The following is a 19,510-nucleotide window of genomic DNA, read 5'->3' as shown; positions in this document are numbered from 1 at the left end:
GTAGCTGTGAATAGTCATCAGACACCACTAAAATGTTAGTACAATCTTGATTGTCAAACAAAAAATAAATAAATTTCTTGAGCTCGTTCGAGCCTTCAATTTTTCAGCTCGATTCAATTTCTGGGCTTGCTTTTTCACATGCCAAAATCAGACAGCATTTAAAGACCAATAAATCTCAAATTAATTCGCCAAATGCCACCATGCAACCGATCAACTCTAAATCATTTAATATGCTTTTTTTAAAATGATTTTGGTTCAAATATAAGAATTACTGGGTTGTAGTTAATGTTCAATTAGAAAATTATTTTGAATAATTGAAGTTTATTATTAACTATAATCAGGTGACAGGTCCGCTTACATCTCGTCGTGCAGATGTTTCGTAAAAGTGAATGTTTCATTTATGGCTTTCCTTTTATTAATAATAATGTTTTATATATTGTAATAAGTTGAATGAATACGAAATTTTTGGCATAGCAAGATTTCTTGATACAAGTTTATTATCAAGTTTATTATTGTCATATGTTAGTGTTATATGAAGAGAAACTCGTGCAGATGCTTTTGGCATAGCAAGATTTCTTTTCGTAATGACAGAAATCGCTGCAATGTCTCTTCTAGCTGTGGTTGAGACGAAGAGAGTGGTGCTACAGAGCAGGGATTTGACAGTAGATCAAGCTCTGGACTATGTTGTTACATGGAACGCTGCCGCGAAAGATTTAGGAGAAGCAATTGCAGCTCATGAACACAAGAGAAAACCTCAATTCGCCAAGCTTTAAAATGATTATCAGGAGTGCAAATGGTTTGTATGTCGATAATCAGGAGGTGTTCTGTAATACTAATCTCTTTCGAATCGAACACGGAGACCTATTTATCAATAATTATTCTATGCAATGTGATTACATGTTCATATTCAAGTTATGAAAGGTCAAGATTTAGTTAGCTCATGACTCATGAGTGTCATTGGAAAAAATAATTCTATATATGGAGCAGTATCTTCTTTTCAAATCAATTGTTTTTTATTTAATTTTTATGATGTCTCTGTACTCTTGTGACATAATTAAATTATTTGTACCCCTCCAATTTTTACTTGAGGAATCCCAAAGGAGAGTTCCAAATTTCCAACTCCGAGATTTACCTGGAAGATGTGGTCCCTTTCTTGTTTTGGCAAAAACTTGTGTGAGACGATCTAATGGATCGTATTTTGTGAGACGGATCTCTTATTTGGGTCATCCATGAAAAAATATTACTTTTTATGCTAAGAGTATTACTTTTTATTGTGAATATCGGTAGGGTTGACCTGCCTCACAGATAAAGATTAGTGAGATCATCTCACAAGAAACCTACTCCAAAATAAAATAGGTTGAGGTACAATGACGTGAGAAATTATAGGCTTACAAGCAAGAGACAATGTGACGATTCTTCCCATTTTCCACAATTTACATATCTCTCTTATACATTATATATCGATTTGATACGATGTACACTTATGTGAGCATTGTTGAGTGTCACTCACATATTGGATGTGATGAAACATAAAAAAATTGTGCATTCAATAACTGAACCACACTTCATCGATGCTCACATAAATATGTACGATATATATACATCAAATCAAACTCTATATAAATACATGATATCTACCACATTTAATACATATATTAATCTATATATGTATTTAGATGTATGTGTTTTTATATAGACACACAATACGTATAGTATTATTTTCCTGTCATGGGCTGCTGGTTTTTTAATCAATACTAGAGCATAGCATTCTAACGTATACATGATACTCGGATTTTTGAATCGAGGATAACAGCAATTTGTTGATTCTGACGATGCGAAACCTGACGACATGGGATTGAAAAGTAATCCTCCGATTGTCCTCGAAAGTTTTGTGCATTTATGCAATATTTATAGCATTTTTGTGTGATGATCATATTGAAAATGGACACTACAATAAAAATACAATAAATTAATACTCGATAAATTAATAATTTTCAAAAAAAAATAAAAAATTCCAGTCCCGACTTGGTCCAATGTACTAAATTAATAATTTTAATAAATTAATAAGATATTTTCGAAAATTCTTATATAAACCTATAGTCCCCTCATCAATATAAATTCATAATTGTCTAAAGTTACATATATAACAAACTATTTAGTATAACATGATTTTACTATTGCTTTATTTGATTAATCAAGATAATGAATATTATTTAATTATAAAAAACAATGAATCAATTATTATTTTTTAATTTACATATGTATTAGTGAACCATAATGATTTTTTCATATAATTAAATTTATATTTTTTGTATCGAAATACTCTTTAAAATAATAAATTATTAACTTATCGATTAATTAATGCATCTCTAAATTAATAAAAAATATCACCAACATTATTAATTTATAGATGTTTTAATTGTATTTCAAATAACACAGTCAAGTATAGATACAAGACCTTGTAACTTTTCATTACAAGACCAAATCAAACCAAGTTATTGATTTTTATAGTGGTTTTTATCATTTTAAAATTAACAAAATTGAATAACCTGATTTGATTCAAAGTTTAGATGAAATAATTCAAATCAAATCAGCCAAAACCAAATATTATTTTTGTTCGATGTTTATATAAAAAAAATCTAAACAAAACTGATTTCGTAAGTACAAAAAATATATACTACAACTTAAATAATACAAAATTTATTTGATTTTAAATTTACATTTTTTTTAATGATTATGGATTTTATTTTTGTAATATGGGTCTTATAAAAAATTTAGTTGATCAAAAATTTGGTCATAATGATAATTAAGGAAAAAACGTGAAGGAATTTAGAAAAATCGTTTCCGATGATTAAAGATAAATAATCGGTGATAATTTCATTTAAATACATACATGACCTTGTTACATTCTACATATGTACTTATTAATAATTTTTTTCATTTATCTTAAGCTGGTCATAAAGATTCATGAGACCGTCTCACAAGAGACCTACTCAAAAATTTAAGAAAGTATTCGTAATGAGATTATTTACATTGACTCAGCGGCTCTTTTGAAAAGACATGAATACAAATAAAACACTTCCCTTGGATAAGCTTCACAACAAAGATACTAAAACATATAATGAAATTTATTGGTCACCAAGAAAGGAGTTTATGGAGCGATAATTAATTAGAGTAGAAAGAGCGAACTTCGTCTAAAAGAATATTCTAGAATACTTAAATAAATTTTATTCGGTTCGATGTTCTTACCAAAACATTTGATCGCTTTAGTGCAAAATACTCAATCCATCCAATTTTGTCATAACTCAATAAAATTTTTTTAATTGACCAAACCAAAACAATGATGAAAGGAGGTAGTTGGTTCAATATTTTCATAATTTAGTATATCATTTAATGCTTTTAGTTAGATTTCAATTGCATATCCATCAATGTTCAGTACAACATTAAATTATTTTTATATATTATTATAAATGTAAATAAAATTAGATCTCTATTATATCTATATATAGATGACACACCATCACTTTCATGTGGTCCAAATATACGAGGTTTTATTTTCCAAAATTTTCCCATTTTACGGAAAAACAGAAAAAAAAAAAAAGAAGAAGAGAGAGAACATTAAAAAATGAAATTTAATGTGATGTGATACAATTATAACACGTAAATTAGTATTAGACGTTACATGCTTAGACAAATGTATGAGTGAGAAAAATAGCGAAATTTTAATATATCATATTTATCATATCGACAAATACTGAATATGTCGATACTAACTGTATACAAAAAAATCTGGTGCAGTATTATATTGTAACAAAATTTTTGATATTAACATTGTTATGAGATCTGAAAAATTTTGGTACCGAAATACCGAATAAAGTTCTTATAAATTATAAAACTATAATGCTTTTAAGTAATTAATATACAAATAGATGAAAATGTGAAATATAGTTTATAAAAAAAATTTTATTTGATACTGATATAGATATATTATATAAATGGTATACAAAAATTTCGATATATCGATTTTTTTTGGGTATGAACGGTCTGAATTCGGTACGGTATTTCATATTATATATGGGTTTTTTCGAAAATTTCGGTATATCGTATCCAATCACTCTTATCCAAGTATATTTTAGATAATATTTTCCAGAACTATACACGATAATTTACATTATTTTAGTAAATTGTTTGAATTAATGATTATGTCGTAAACTTTGTTATAATTTTTTTGAGTTGGGGAAAACATTATATTTAGTCTCGAAACTAAGATGTCGTCTGAATTTGTGATCTTGTTAAACACATTATTATAGTAAGAGTAACTTTGGAAACAATTTCTTATAGCTTGACCGAGATACTAAAAATGTCTTTTTATCACCTTCTCATGTTTAATTAATAGCTTCACGTCCATATTTCGTAAATTAATTAAACCCAAAATTTTCTGGGATATTTAGCTATAGAGTAGGTCTCTTGTGAGACGGTCTCACGAATCTTTATCTGTGGGACGAGTCAACCTTACCGATATTCACAATAAAAAATAATATTTTTAGCATAAAAATAATACTTTTTCATGGATAACCCAAATAAGAGACTCGTATCACAAAATACGACCTGTGAGACCGTCTCACACAAGTTTTTGTCTTTTAGCTATATGACCTCTTGACACCAAATTTTTAAAAAATTGGCCACTTCTTTGAAATTGGTATGAAATGCCAAAATTGACCTAATATATACTGTATATACAAAATTAAACTATTATCTTTATATTAAATAATTAACTTATTTACTTACACGGGTCAAAAAAGAGAGAGTAAGAAGCAGATCAATAAAAATCTTAAACCCTACACATCTTAACCCATATTATCAATATTCTCTCTACACCCATGTTCTTTTCCTTGCAATTTCTAACAGTAAGACCCGTTTTCTCTTTTCTGGATTCAAAAAACTTTGCTTAAAAGGAGGCAATATTGAGAAACATTGTTTTTCTTGCTATTTTCCGGCTCTTTGTGGATTTTGTTTGAGAGTGGTTCTTATTTTTTGGTATATAATTTTTGTTTTTTGGTTGGAAGAGGTCAAAAGTGAAGACTAAATCAAAGAAAAGTGAGAACGGATCAGGAAAAGGCTTGGGTTTGCTTAAATGTAAGATTATTGTAACGTAAGATTTGTCTTGAAGAACATAATTTATTTACCAATTATCCGTATTCATGAATGGAAAAGAAATTTCTTGAGATTGAACAAAGTTTTCAAAATAATTTTTGATGCAGTTTTAATTGGATTCAAGTTTGCTAAGCTTGTGAAATCTTTAATTTCGCCATTATGGATTGCCATTGGATCATCTTATCATGGAGATTAAGTTTTGGTCCTTGTTGAAAAGATAAAAAAATGTTCGAGATATTAATTCAATGAATTTTTTTTATCATCTGAAATTAAAATCAGTTCTCATTGATACATTTTTTGTGTCTGAGTATGTTTAATTAACTAATTCCTTTTGTTAATTATGATTACCATGCAGATACAACTAAAGAAAAAATTGTCAAGAAGTTCCGATTGTAAACTTTCAGTGCACTCACATTGCTTTTTTAATGAAAATATAGTTTTTAAAAAATAATGAAAATACACATCAATTGTGAAAATTATCACTATACAATGAATCAAACTCACTTTCTTTGTATGCATATGCTATATGCTTGAACAACTCTGTAGCACCTTTTTGTTTACTCCTGGTTTTTATATTTTGTGACAAGTGTCACACACAATAATCATGATGTGCTTGTTTGTACACATTTGCTACAGCAGAAATTATACCCTTGTGTATGTCTGAAATTATTACTAGTTCTTCACCATCTGGTACCACTTCCTGCAACCTCAACATAAACCATGTCCATGACTCCACCGTCTTGGAGTCGGCAACACCCTATGCCATAGGAAATTGGTGAAATTCACCATCTTGTGCTGTAGCAACAAGCAAAACACCACTGTACTAGCCCTTTAGAAAAGTGCCATCAACTGCAACTACTTTTCGCATGAATTTATATCCATTTATACAAGCACCATATGCTAAGAACATGTATCTAAACCTATTACTATCATCAACAAGAAGATGTGTGATACTACTTAGATTTACCTGCTTGACCATGTTCAAATATGAAGGCAACATATGGAAACTCTCATCAGGATCACATCTTAGCTTATTAAATGCAAGTTCTTTATCTTTCCAAGCCTTGTAATATGTGATATTAATACCTCTATTTTGCATCATCGTCATTATTGTTTTAGGTGTTGGGTGACATGTTGCCCTCTGAAATTCTCTAGGAACATGTTCAATACTACATCAGCACTCGTTTGGCGATGTCTTTTACGTCTGTCAGCTAGATAACAAGTGTGTGTATTACAATACTTTCGAATGAAGAATCGGGTAGACCTCTTTGTTTTGGAAACACTTACTCTCCAACTGCACTTATCACTTACACATTTAATCGAGTAAAGTGATTTAGTTGATTTCACAACATCAAATTCAAAAGAGGCACTAATTGCAAGTGTGGACAACACATTTTTTTACCTCTTCCTTGGTATCAAACTCTTGACCAATTGCTAAATTTGATCCATCTTTGAAACAATATCCATTGTCACCAGCAAGTAACATATTTTGTTCATCCTCAATAGGCTCATGTTCAACATAATGACTTAGAGTATCTGTCGGAGTGACTTCATCAGCAGCTCTTGCAACAGTGTCGTCATTGACTTCATCATTTGCTTCTTGCATTTTAGAGGCATCGTCTAGGATAAAAACCCGATCAAAATATCTATCATGCAGCTCTTTCTCTTTCTCATTATGATCAACTACCATATTACACGATAATATTTCATCATTCACATCAACAAATTTATCTTTGATGTTCTCGATCCTTCCAGCATCTACAATCATATCGATTTCAATATCACTATTCTTCGATAATTCCACATGAAGCACAGGTCTGTTCTGTGAATCCCCAAAACATAAATATGTCTTCACACCTATTGCATTGTTAATATAAATAGGAAGATGATTGCAATCCCGTACACATGACAAATAACTCAATCTCATTTTCGATCCATCTGTATTCAATTCCAAAACTTTGCTTATCAAAGTCACCGGTTCTTCACATGAACAATTATCCTTATCCAAAGTGATTGCTGCCCATTTAGAATTAGACACCACGTACAAATGCCTTGTTCATCTATTCTCCACTCACCATTATATTTAAATAGAACATTAGTTAATGTCATTACTTGTATAAAACAAAACAAAATAATCAGAAACGTATTGTTGGAATCAATCAACAAAAATAAAAAAAACTATATAGCTGGGAAATTTTTTTTAAAAGAAATATGACATGAACGACGATCGATAATACGTACGAGACGAAAGATGTTAAGTTTCCAGCGATAGAAATTATGTTCACGACAATTGATACGAGGTTTAGATAAAATACAAATTCCAAAAAAATTTATCTGTGAAACCCGAAAATAGTGTGGCAAACCAGATAATTAAACTAAATAAACTCACATTCAAACATAAAATTTGGTGAAATCCGCTTCTTGATATCCAACACAGGTAGAATAAGAGCAATTTTATCAGCCTTGGTTAGTTAATCTGTAAAGTAAAAATTTCCTCGCGTAAAAATAGATAAAAAAAGGCGCAAAAAATGGATTATTGGAAGAGGCGCGAAAAGACTCGACCAAATTACCTAACCAAATTTTCCGGGATAATTTTGTCTTTTAAGGGAATTAATTGATTGAAAATATAGAAAGAAGATCATTTACCTAAATAAAAAATATTTTAGGTCATTAACCAAATTAGCTTTCCAACGTAGGTTATAAAACTAAATGTCCCAAACTTTCTTCACCTCGCACATATTTAATATAAAAAAAAATAAGTGTCGAATTTATTAAATACGGACGCAATGAATACAAAAATATAAAAAAATTACAAAATCGACATTATTTTTTATAAACCCTAAAATTAGTATATAAAATCAAATGAGTGGAGATATCGATAAACTAAAATCAATTTGGATATCTATTTTTAGAATATAATTTTTTTTTAGAAAAATGTTGTTGTTTATTTTTTTGAATTATTTATTTATTTTTTGAACATAATTTTTCTATTTTCCTATATATATATATATATATATATATATATAAAAGCAGAGTTTTTACCAAAAATAATAATTTCACGCCAAAATGTCATTTCTATAAAACGAAATATTTATTATGAATATTGGCATATATGTACTGCAATAAATGATCACTTCAATTATTGTTTGCATTGATTATATCAATTCATTTAATTCAATTTTGAATTTAATTTATTTTTATATTAATTCAGATGTAATTTATATATTATATATTATTTTTATTTTTTTACTCAAATTAAAACTACACTCTATTGAAAACGTAAACTATATTAAATTTTTTGCATTGATTATATCAATTAGTTTAATTAAAAACTGTATAAATAAATTTAAAATACAAATTATTGCAATGTTCAGTATGACTTACGAGGTAAATCATTTAAAAATAAATTTTGCTATTTTGAGTAATTTCCTGCCCAAATTACTTTTTTAAAAAATAAAATATTTAATTAGTTTATTTAATTTTTCTAAAAATAAATTTGGTTGAATGTTAAAAGTTATCACTACAACAAGATTTTTCAATTAACACTAATTTACCATTTAATAATCATTATTTTTTTAATCTCAAATACATATTATTTCGAAATTATCTTAATTTGAAAGAATTAATGCATTGTAGTTTTCTTTCAAAACCATATATATTGTATATCTCGAATTGTCTTATTAAAAATTCAAATAAGAGAGCACAAAAAAATTAAAAGAGATAGATTCAAAAGATTTTCAAATGGACATTAAATTACTCTCAATATACATGTATATTACCCTCAATAATCAGAAATGCTTGACACCCAATGCATGCAATTCGAGATTTCCATAACTTGAAAGAGTTAATGTATAGTATAATTCAGTCAAAAAACATCCAATGTATAATTTTTGTCTATTGGGATGTCGAATTTGAATTTTAAATTATAAATATTGCAATATTGCATATTATATTACAAACCAATTTTATTTTATTTATCTTACTAAATTTATCTACTCCAAAATTGAATTCTGAAATGACTCATCTTTTCAGCACCATATATGAGTTGAATCCTCCAATATGTAATGTTCGTGTAAATTTATATTTGTTCGTTGTTATGAACTATCTACACATTGAAACAACGAGACATTGAGTTTGAAATCTATTTTTCATGATCGAGGAGTGTAAAATATTATTCTTCTATTTGTATAAAATTTTAATTATTAAGTATTATTAATGAGATAATTTTCTTCTATATTACAAAGTTCACGGATACGTGATAGTATAAAATGTCCTGTAATGAAAATGATTAAATCAATTCTAAAGAAAGTACACATATTATTAGAAAACACCTCAAAAATTTTATTGGCATTGTTTTGGAATACACATAGTCAATTTAATGAAATAACTTTTTTGATTTATACATAATTTACTTATGATCACATGTTTCATTTTTCTTTCGGAATAATAGGATGTTGTGTATATTATGAAGAGATTTTGTAGATAAAATCACAACCCATTTGGATAAAGATATTGATGAAACAATTATTGTTATCATTCAAATGTGTCAAACACGTCTCATGTCACAAAATTGTTTGTGAATGTGGATTTAGACGAAATTAATGAATTTTTAAAAAAGTATTTCTCATTAATTTTTATTGAATGTGATTAAAATATTTTTTTTATCACGTTAAAAAATAATAATATATAGCTTCTCGAAAATTAAAAAATTAAATATGTATTAAGGTTGGTGGTCGACATCAATACATTAAACACGATAAGCATCATGTCATTGTCTTAGGTTAACACAATCTAAAATTTTGATATATGATAATGATTATTAGCCAAAAAAATTAATCAACATGCGTTCTATTTATCAATTATTTTTTATTAATTTTTAATAATATCATTACTCGCATCCCACGGATTAAATATTAATTGATGTAAAAAAGATAGTTTAACTTCAAAAGTTGGCGTGTACAGATCGATCTCTAGATATTGAGGGATCTAACCCACTTCATGTTTTATTCGTCCTTTTCACTTTATTACTCTATCTCTTTCTTCTGGAGCCGTACGATTTCGATTACGATTCCTAATAGGAATTAGGGCAGAAATTAATCTATAAATTTGAAGAATAACAACGCGGATCTGTTACTTAATCGAGTAGGGCATACGAAATCGACGATTAAAACCACTGTAATTTGAAGTACCTCTTTAACTTCTGGTGGGATCTCTGTGTTCATCATATTCAAAATTGTTTTGCAATCAATTTCTTGCTCTTTTTTCCCCAGAAACTTTTGATCTGGGGGCGATTTTCTTTCTTCGTATGTGTGAACAATTAAACGGATCGTTTTGACTTCTCGATTTTTTGTTGTTGTTTTATTTTTTATTGCGTGAATTTTGATTTTTGGCTGGTGGGTGATTGGGAAGATATCGTTTTGTGTTGTGGGTTGGTGGGAGGTTTGAAGTTTTTGAATTAGATTTTGGAAAATGCAAGGTGGTTGTGAGGAGCTACTTGTTCAAGTTGAGGTTCATGATGTAGAGGAAGGGGAGATCTCGGATTCCGCCTCGGTTGAACAAATTACCGAAGAATATTTTAATACGAAACAAGGGTCGTCGTCTCCTTGGCCTCTCAAAATTACTGATAATTTGAAGAAAATTAATGCAATCAGCAATAACCCGAGTCAAAATAGTGGCGGTGGAACTGGGAGTGGGAATAGGGGTTGGACGATGAGGGAAGTAAGTAAGTATCCGATTGCTTCTAGGCCTTACAACTCTGGTTTGTACAATTTGGCTTGGGCTCAGGCGGTAAACAACAAGCCTTTGGACGAGGTTTTTGTGATGATGGATGGTGCAAGTGCTAACACTAATAATGATTGTAACGATAATAATGATGCCAAGTCAGATACTTTTTTATCTGCTAATAAGGTTGTCAATGATGTGGAGGATGACGGTGAGAAGGAGGAAGGGGAGTTGGAGGAGGGGGAGATAGATTTGGATTCTGAGTCGGTTGTCGAAAAAGAGGGTTCGGGGATGGAACTTGAAGAGGCGGTGGAAGTTAATCTGGACGAGGGTGATCATATTGAGAAGAAGAAGCAGATATATTTGATAAAAAAAGAGCTCCAGAGTCTGATTGTGGCTGATGCTGATAAGTACGTTAGATAGGAATGCTTTGACTTTGGAATCCTTCATCTTTTGTTAATGATGAAAGCGTTGGAGTTGTTAGCAAGTAATTGATATAGTTTTTGGTTTCTTTGTGTAGGTCATTTGTTATATTGTGCTCAAGTTTGCAGAAGTCAGCTGACAGCTTCCAAAAATTGGTTTTGGAGAGTTCTTCTGCTGAGAAAGATTATCTTGCTAAACATTTATACAATGCCATCGAGAGTCTCAATTCAGTATGACATTGAACTTTTCTAAATATACCTGCCTCTCGTTGTCTCAATAATAGTTTTGTTTGTTTCTCATGGATTGTTGGGAAACATCTCATTTGTGCACTTCTGGAAAGTTGCTTAGAATTGGTGTTTGCAGGTGTTCTTTTCGATGAATCCAAGACTCAAAGAACAGAATAGGGACACCCTGTCAAGGTTCTGTCTTGCATGTTCTTTTGGTGTACTTTTATTTTGTATTTGATCATAAACGATGTAGTTACCAGATTACCAACTTTTTCTTTCAAACATGCCTATAGGTTGCTGATCCATGTGACAAGCTTAAAGCCGCCTCTTTTCTCTCCTCAGCAGTTGAAAGAGGTGAGATTTTTCTTAATTTGTCCCACGGTGGGATTTTAAGAGTTAATTCATCTCACTTTGTTGCATGCTGCCACAGATGGAGGTTATGATATCATCGGTGAATTCATTGGCTTTTCCACCCAACTTTGGCATTGATAATATGAAGAAACAAGTGGATTTAGGGTTTTGTAAGACTAATGCTGATATGTTGTTTCAGAAGGCTAATAATGGCTTAGCTGGCCTGAACAAGAATGAATTGTTATTCAGGCCTACTGGATCCTTAGATCAAACTCACAGCAGCTTCTCGTCAGATGATTCAAAATTAGGCTCAGATAATCATAAGCATAAAGGACCAGTTCGTCCACTCCTTGATCTTCATATAGATTATGATGCAGAAAATCTTCCATCGCCTACACGAGTTATGACTTCATCTTTGCCTTTTGAGAAAGGATTGTTGTTGGGACATGGATCAGCGAAACCCGAGTGGCCAGTCCCCCGAAAATTTCTCAGAAATGAGAATGCTAAAATGCATCCTTATGAGACTGATGCTGTCAAAGCTGTTTCCACTTATCAGCAGAAGTTTAGTCACAGTTCCTTTTTCAGGAATGACGAACTTCCAAGCCCAACTCCTTCCGAGGAAGGTGATACTGGAAAAGGTGAAACGAGTGGGGAAGTTTCAAGTTCTATTGTACAGAATGTCAGTCATGTAAACACCTCAATGTTAGGGCAACAAATGAGTGGTTCTGTGAAATCCTCATTTTTGGGTGACCCATTTGTTTCTTCTTCTGTCTCCATGGGAGTAACTGGTCAAGGGATGAGCAATGCTATGACTACGGGTCTTGCAAATACCACCTCAAATCATGTGATAAAATCCTCCTCTGCCAAAATTAGGGACCCAAGGCTTCGGAGGGTCAATTCCAATGCAGTTTCCACGAATGATGAGCCTAGAGTGGAGCCTCTTCTTGGACTTATGAGTTCGCGGAAGCAGAAGATGGTTGAAGACTTGGTTTTGGCTGGTCCCATGTTGAAACGGCAACGAAATGAGTCAACAGTTTCTGGAATCACGTATGATGTGCAAGGAGTGATCAAAACTGGTGGTTGGTTGGAGGACAGAGGAACAGTTGGAATGCAGGGTACGCAACGAAACCATATCCTAGGAAGCGTTGGCAATTCAGAAAATTTGGAAAATGGATTGACTGGTGTTTCTACCAGTTTGATTGCATCTAATTTATCAATCAAAGGAAATGAGAAATTCCAAATCGTGGGTCAGAATACCACCTTATCTTTACCAAGTTCAACCACAAATTTGTCAACACTTGGTGCATATTCAACAAGTCTTATGACTAGTCCAACCTCTTCTCTGCCTCTAACCAGGCCTTTGAATTTACCATTAACAAATCAAATGACAAAATTGCAAGTGACAGATCCCACTGCGACTGCTTCCCTTCAGTCTCTCTTAAGAGATCTTGCAGTGAATCCATCTATATTTATGAACATACTTAAATCGGAACACCAGAGATCTTTTGATTATAACAAAAGTACGACACATGGGCCAATATCTGATTCTTTGCCTGGATCCACAACGTCAACAAATGTAGTGATGCCTAATGTCGCCGTTCTGGGGCAGCCATCAGCTGGAAATCAGACACCTTCCCAGGGGATTGCTGTGGTGGGAACCTTTAAATGCTCTGTATTCAGTTTCCATTTTTCCTAGCCCAACAGTACTCTTGCTTTATGCCTTTCAAGCTACTCTTGCTTGTTTGCTGCTTCCAAGTCTTGTTTGTTTTTGCTTGTTTAACACTCTCTGCAATGTTTCACCTATTTTCTTTTTTTCCCCGACTGAACCTAGACATGCAACTGATTCTTTCTGCTAGAGTTTTGGAAGATAATTCCTACATTTTCTCTTGATAAAAAGTGAATATACAAATGAACCCAGGGCATTTGTGTTGGGAATGTCATTTGATAACTTTGAACATGAAAAGTGGATGTTTAACTTGGGTATATCTCTGCCTATACTGGATGAAAATGTACTTTCTATATGTTTAACATTGTTGTCTTTGGTTGTCTCTTCAACTTAATAACACCGGATGAAAATGTATTTCTATATTTTATCAAATTTTTATTAGTAAATATATTAGTAATCAATTATATAATATGCAGGAGGATTCTGGAAAGATTCGCATGAAACCCCGTGATCCACGGCGTGTTTATTATATCGCACATCAGAAGGGTGGTTCTTCTGGGTCTGATCAACTCAAATTAAATACTTCAACTGCTTCGGCAATGACCAGCAACTTGGGGACGCAAAGGCAAGAGGAACAATTGGAGAAGAAATCGGTGGCTTCTAGTGCTGTGATACAACCTGATATTACCAGGCAATTCACTAATAATCTGAGAAATATTGCTGATAAATTGTCCTCATCTAAATCATCTGTTTCTCCATCAATACCACCTGAGGTTCCATCATCTCAGTCATTACCAACTCATAAAGTTGGGATTGAAAATAAGAGACGGAACTTTGAGTCTGGCAACCTAAAAAATGGGGCTAGCTTGGCTTCTGAAGAACCAACTGTTGTCCCCCCTCGACCAACAATTGCATGGAGTGATATGGAGCATTTGTTTGATGGATTTAATGACCAACAAAAGGTTGCTATCCAAAGAGAGAGGAATAGGAGGATGGAGGAACAGAAGAAAATGTTTACTGCTCACAAGTTGTGTCTTGTCTTGGATCTCGATCACACTCTTCTTAATTCAGCCAAGGCATGGAATATTTTGACTAGCAGTTAAATTTATCACAAACTGTTGAAACATATGAAATAAATTAAGAATAAGTTGTTTTGCCTGCTGTTTTACTTCCAGTTTGTTGAAGTTGATCCGCACCATGATGAAATGTTGAGAAAGAAAGAGGAGGAGGATCGTGAAAAGCCTCAGAGTCAGAGGCATCTATTTCGGTTTCCTCATATGGGAATGTGGACTAAATTGCGGCCTGGGATATGGAATTTCTTGGAGAAGGTTGCCCTCTCTTCTTTCTGTTGTCAGTCTTTGTTTTATCAGATCATAACTGAGCCTTTTTTTTGTGATGTTTCTTTATATACCATTTTAGGCTAGTAAACACTTCGAGCTGCATCTATATACTATGGGGAACAAGTATTATGCCACTGAGATGGCAAAATTGCTTGATCCAAAAGGAGAATTATTTTCTGGGCGAGTTATCTCGAGGGGTGATGATGGGGATCCTTTTGATAGTGAAGACAGGGTTCCCAAGACCAAAGACTTGGAGGGAGTGTTGGGAATGGAATCATCTGTAGTGATTATAGATGATTCTGTCCGAGTGTGGCCTCACAACAAACTAAATTTAATAGTTGTAGAGCGGTAATGATTGATCTCTTCCTTCTTCTTGATATATTGCTCAATTCATAAACCTTTTAGCTTACCCTCCTCGTTTTTTGATTGATCTCTTCCTTTTTGTTTATCTCCATCAGGTATATCTATTTTCCCTGTAGTAGACGGCAATTTGGACTATCGGGTCCTTCCCTTCTTGAGATCGACCATGATGAAAGGCCAGAATTTGGGACTTTGGCTTCTTCTTTAGCGGTACTGTTTCAGCGGGCCAGACAACTTTCTACACGATGTGTTGCTGAATGTGCAAATAAATTCTTGATTGTTATTACTTCAATAGATAGGATATGTTGATTGCTTAATTTTTTTTTTTTTAAAAAAACACAGGTTATTGAGAGAATACATCACACCTTTTTTGCACACCAGTCATTGGATGAAGCTGATGTTAGAATCATCTTAGCTTCTGAACAACAGAAAATTCTTGCTGGTTGCCGAGTTGTATTTAGCCGGATATTCCCGGTTGGTGAAGCGAATCCTCACATGCATCCTCTGTGGCAAACAGCTGAACAATTTGGTGCTGTATGCATCAATCAGATTGATGATCAGGTCACCCATGTAGTGGCGAATTCCCTTGGGACCGACAAGGTATTTTCTTCAGTATAATCTATTTTTCTATCATCCCTCGGTGCTCCAAAGACTTGGAAAAAAACTGTAGCCTATCTTACATTTTTCTGAATAGGTGAACTGGGCCCTTTCTAAAGGAAGATTTGTTGTGCATCCTGGCTGGTAAGACATTGCATGTGTTCACCTTGATGCATTTTCCTTTTGTCTTAGCATTACTATGAATTGAGTTACTGTCAATCGAATTGGCCTTCAACTTGATGACACACTTGCAGGGTGGAAGCCTCGGCATTGCTTTACCGAAGAGCGAATGAACAAGACTTTTCCATTAAACAACAATAAACCACCCCACACATTTTTCCATCTGGCCAAATTAACAAACCAACTCCAAACGCAAGGATTAAAATCTTGGTTTTGCCAGTTATTTATTCTGGGATATATTTAGCAGCCAACTACTGGTGACTGGTGATCCATTGGGTCACCAGGAAACATCAAAAAACCTTTTAAGAACCACCATTGCTGGAAACAGAATAGAAGAGGGGAGGGGGTGAGTGGCCAGCCCTCCCATCAACCAACCCCTTGGGGAAAACGGGTCACGGATCGGAGTTTAACCAAATCAACCTTTTACAAGCAATGTAGAAAAGGGTAATTGAGAGGAAACCCCAAATTTAACTTCAGAACTTGTAAGCTTACTAAAAATCAATGGTGAAAATTGAAGGAGTAACTTATTAATGTTGAGATCCTGACCAACAAAGTGGATAAAAATTGGGTGGGTGAGGGACTTGTAAAAATTGCTCTAACTGTAAAGCCTTGGTCTCCTGAAATTGTGCAATAATCCCCAAAAAGGGTGATGGTGTTTTTTTTTTCCCCGAGCCTGTTGTTTGATGAGGTGATGGTTTTCTTTTTCCTCCTTTAGCACAAGAAAAGGCGTTAAATTTCATGGCCAATATGCTAACTTGCTGACTTTAACGAAACATGAACCTAATGGACCACCCCATCTATGTTTTTACAAGAATAAAGTGAAAAATACTATGTTGTAATTGCAATTATTAAAATAAATAAATAATAAATAAAAGAACTCCCGAGTCTCAAGTGGGAAAAGGGTTTTAAATTTTTTCTTCAAGGAATCATGAACCTAATGGACCACCCCATCTTGGCTGCAGGTTTTGTTTTGTGGGGATATTTTTATCTCTCTTGTTGCATGTGAAGCTTGAACAAATTGCCCTCTTTTGAAATCTAATTTTAAAATAATCGATCCCTCATTTTATTTTTAATTAATTTTTTTTTCAATCTCCGCTAATAAGTAATCTCGCAATTTTGAATAGTCAACAATTTTAGCGGGAAATATCAAAGAATATGAGAAAGGAACTGTTGAGGTTTCAATGACACAAAAAAGAAATTAATAGATTCAAGTGTATAATTTAAGCTTGGACCTTAGGTTGCATTTGGATTTATGCATTTCAAATTCATGGATTTAGAATGTATTTTCGTAGTTTCAAAAAAGCAAGAATATAAAATTTCAAATTCGGTCGTTGCTTGTTTATATAGTGTTTCATGTTAATTAAGATAAATTTTAAGTTCACCCAATAATAGAAGTATTTGAAATTTATTTTACTTTATGTAACTAATGTGTCACTTATTGTAGAGTTAGATTCGGTAGGTAAGTACATGTATTAAAGTTGGTTTAATTCTGAGAAAACAAACACTGAAAAACAAAGGTTTTAATTATTTTTGGGGGTAGTAGTAATTGAAAGTGAATTGTGAAGTGCTCTGCGCCTCTGCCGTGGGTTGTTCAAAATCCTGGTTCAAGTGATCTCTAAATTTAGAAAATTATTTAATAAGTCAATTACATTTTGTCACTTCATGGATTATAGAATATGAAAACTTTTTTATTTTTTTAAATAAAATTTTTAATATTACCGACCACGAGAAGAACTTGTAGTTCATCAAAACAAAAGATGAAAGTGATAAGAAACAATATATATATATATATATATATATATATATATATATAAAATAAAAATTCACAATTATTTAATTTATCTAATAACACACATCATCTCTTCGTTTTAACTCAACAATGACTGTCAATAGAATACAATTGTAGCCTCAATCCAATGTTGAGCCGCCGGTTCATTGATTTTACAGCCGCCTACCCAACATTAATCCATTGATTGAAGGTAATAATTTGCACGGCTCAAGCCATCTATTCCAACAAAGTTTTGCTTCCAACCTGTCGAGCGGAATCAATATATGGAAATAATTATTGAACTATATTTCTACGGCTAGTTCGACCACCCCACCCTCGGACTATTACTCGATGGTTGATCCAATCTCACGAACATTTGTATGTAATACAATGCATTGTGTAATGTGAAAATACATGTGATCTTGTAATTATCATATTCTCTTAATATAGTTGCAAAATGAGGAAAGTCCAACTCCAATCTCCCTAAGCAGAACAAATTATACATGTGACTTGAAGGGAAATATAATTTTCATATTAAATTGATTTTCCTAATATTATCTTTTCCTTGTTGATTTGATTGAGTATAATATTTAATTATGGTTTTGCATTTCTAGATAATCATGTTAAGATTTAATTGTGATATAATATCTTCCTATAATTTAATTTCCTATTGATAAGATTATGTGGAATATTGAGTTTGCATTTTATAGATATAATATTTATGATAATGATTTACATGATATGGTATTGTTTATTTTGTTTCTAATATAATTCTTGTTTACCATATCTTATAGGTTTCCTTATGGAAGATAAACTCTATGAGATATGAAGGTTATAAATAAGAGGTGATCAACATGTGCTGTGGGGCGACGAAGATTTAATAAAAAAGGGGCGACGGAGATTTAATAAAAAAGGGGCGAGAAGAGTTTACTTGGAGGAATTTTTCGTGGAGATTTTTTGTGTGAGTTTTCGTGAGAGTGTTTTTCGTGAGAGAGTTTTAGTGGAGGAGTTCACGTGTAGGATTTTCGTGGAGGTGATTTTCTTGGTAGCTTAAAAGAAAGAATTTTCTTGGGAAAAATTCAGAGAGTTTGTGTGTAGAATTTTCGTGGAGTCGAAGTGTTTTTCGTGGAAAGTTTTCGTGAAGAGTTTTCACGTGAGAAGATTTTCTTGGAGTTTTTAGTGAGAGTTTTTCTTGCGGCTTCTTCCTCTCGGTCAATATTCACTCATGTGTGCACGTTCAAAATTTCAGAGAAAACCTTATTCAAGAGACGTGCTGTGATTTAAAGAGTTGTGATAGGGTGTTGCTGTGAATGTTGAGAACATCTGCGGACAACATCTGGGAAGAAGTTGGCCGAAGATTGCTTCTCGTGGATCTACCTTTTTGGCTCACGTTTTGCTTTCTTGTTTTAGTATTTATTCTGGTTATTTGTTTTCTCAACTTGTTGAGGAAATTGATTTTTGTGAAAATCACTAGTGATAGGTTTTTTTTGTAAACGGTTACGTTTTCTAGTGATTAATTTTTGTCATAAGGCACCGCACAAGTATTTATACTTGTGCAAATTTAATCTAGTCCATCTATTTATTTAAACTGAATTTGTGTTACAAAATATGATTTTCCGCTGCATGTTGTCCGAGATGTTGTAACATCTGGAACAACATTTAATTTTGATAAAACACAAATTTTCTATTTTATATCATATACTGATAATTTTATTATTTGTGG

General features: G+C 32.3%; 1 protein-coding gene across 1 annotated transcript; it reads left to right on the top strand.

Annotated features, from left to right (window-relative positions):
• Positions 1 to 10,161: 10,161 nt before the first annotated feature.
• Positions 10,162 to 17,344, top strand: LOC142522326 (RNA polymerase II C-terminal domain phosphatase-like 3). The gene is made up of 12 exons (XM_075625630.1): positions 10,162 to 11,285; positions 11,396 to 11,528; positions 11,662 to 11,717; positions 11,819 to 11,879; positions 11,956 to 13,527; positions 14,019 to 14,618; positions 14,718 to 14,870; positions 14,962 to 15,230; positions 15,341 to 15,452; positions 15,585 to 15,842; positions 15,937 to 15,983; positions 16,094 to 17,344. Exons 1-12 carry the CDS (start codon positions 10,624 to 10,626, stop codon positions 16,158 to 16,160), a joined length of 3,990 nt encoding a protein of 1,329 aa, XP_075481745.1. The 5' UTR covers positions 10,162 to 10,623; the 3' UTR covers positions 16,161 to 17,344.
• Positions 17,345 to 19,510: the final 2,166 nt, after the last annotated feature.

This window comes from Primulina tabacum, chromosome 13 (assembly GCF_025594145.1).
Source record: "Primulina tabacum isolate GXHZ01 chromosome 13, ASM2559414v2, whole genome shotgun sequence".
Classification (NCBI taxonomy): domain Eukaryota; kingdom Viridiplantae; phylum Streptophyta; class Magnoliopsida; order Lamiales; family Gesneriaceae; genus Primulina; species Primulina tabacum.
This window is presented reverse-complemented; position numbering and strand designations above follow the sequence as displayed.

Coding starts and splice junctions, on each gene's coding strand:
- LOC142522326 (XM_075625630.1), top strand. CDS start 10,624: ATGCAAGGTGGTTGTGAGGAGCTACTTGTTCAAGTTGAGGTTCATGAT. Junction 14,871..14,961: donor TATGGAATTTCTTGGAGAAG/GTTGCCCTCTCT, acceptor ATACCATTTTAG/GCTAGTAAACACTTCGAGCT. Junction 15,231..15,340: donor AATTTAATAGTTGTAGAGCG/GTAATGATTGAT, acceptor TATCTCCATCAG/GTATATCTATTTTCCCTGTA.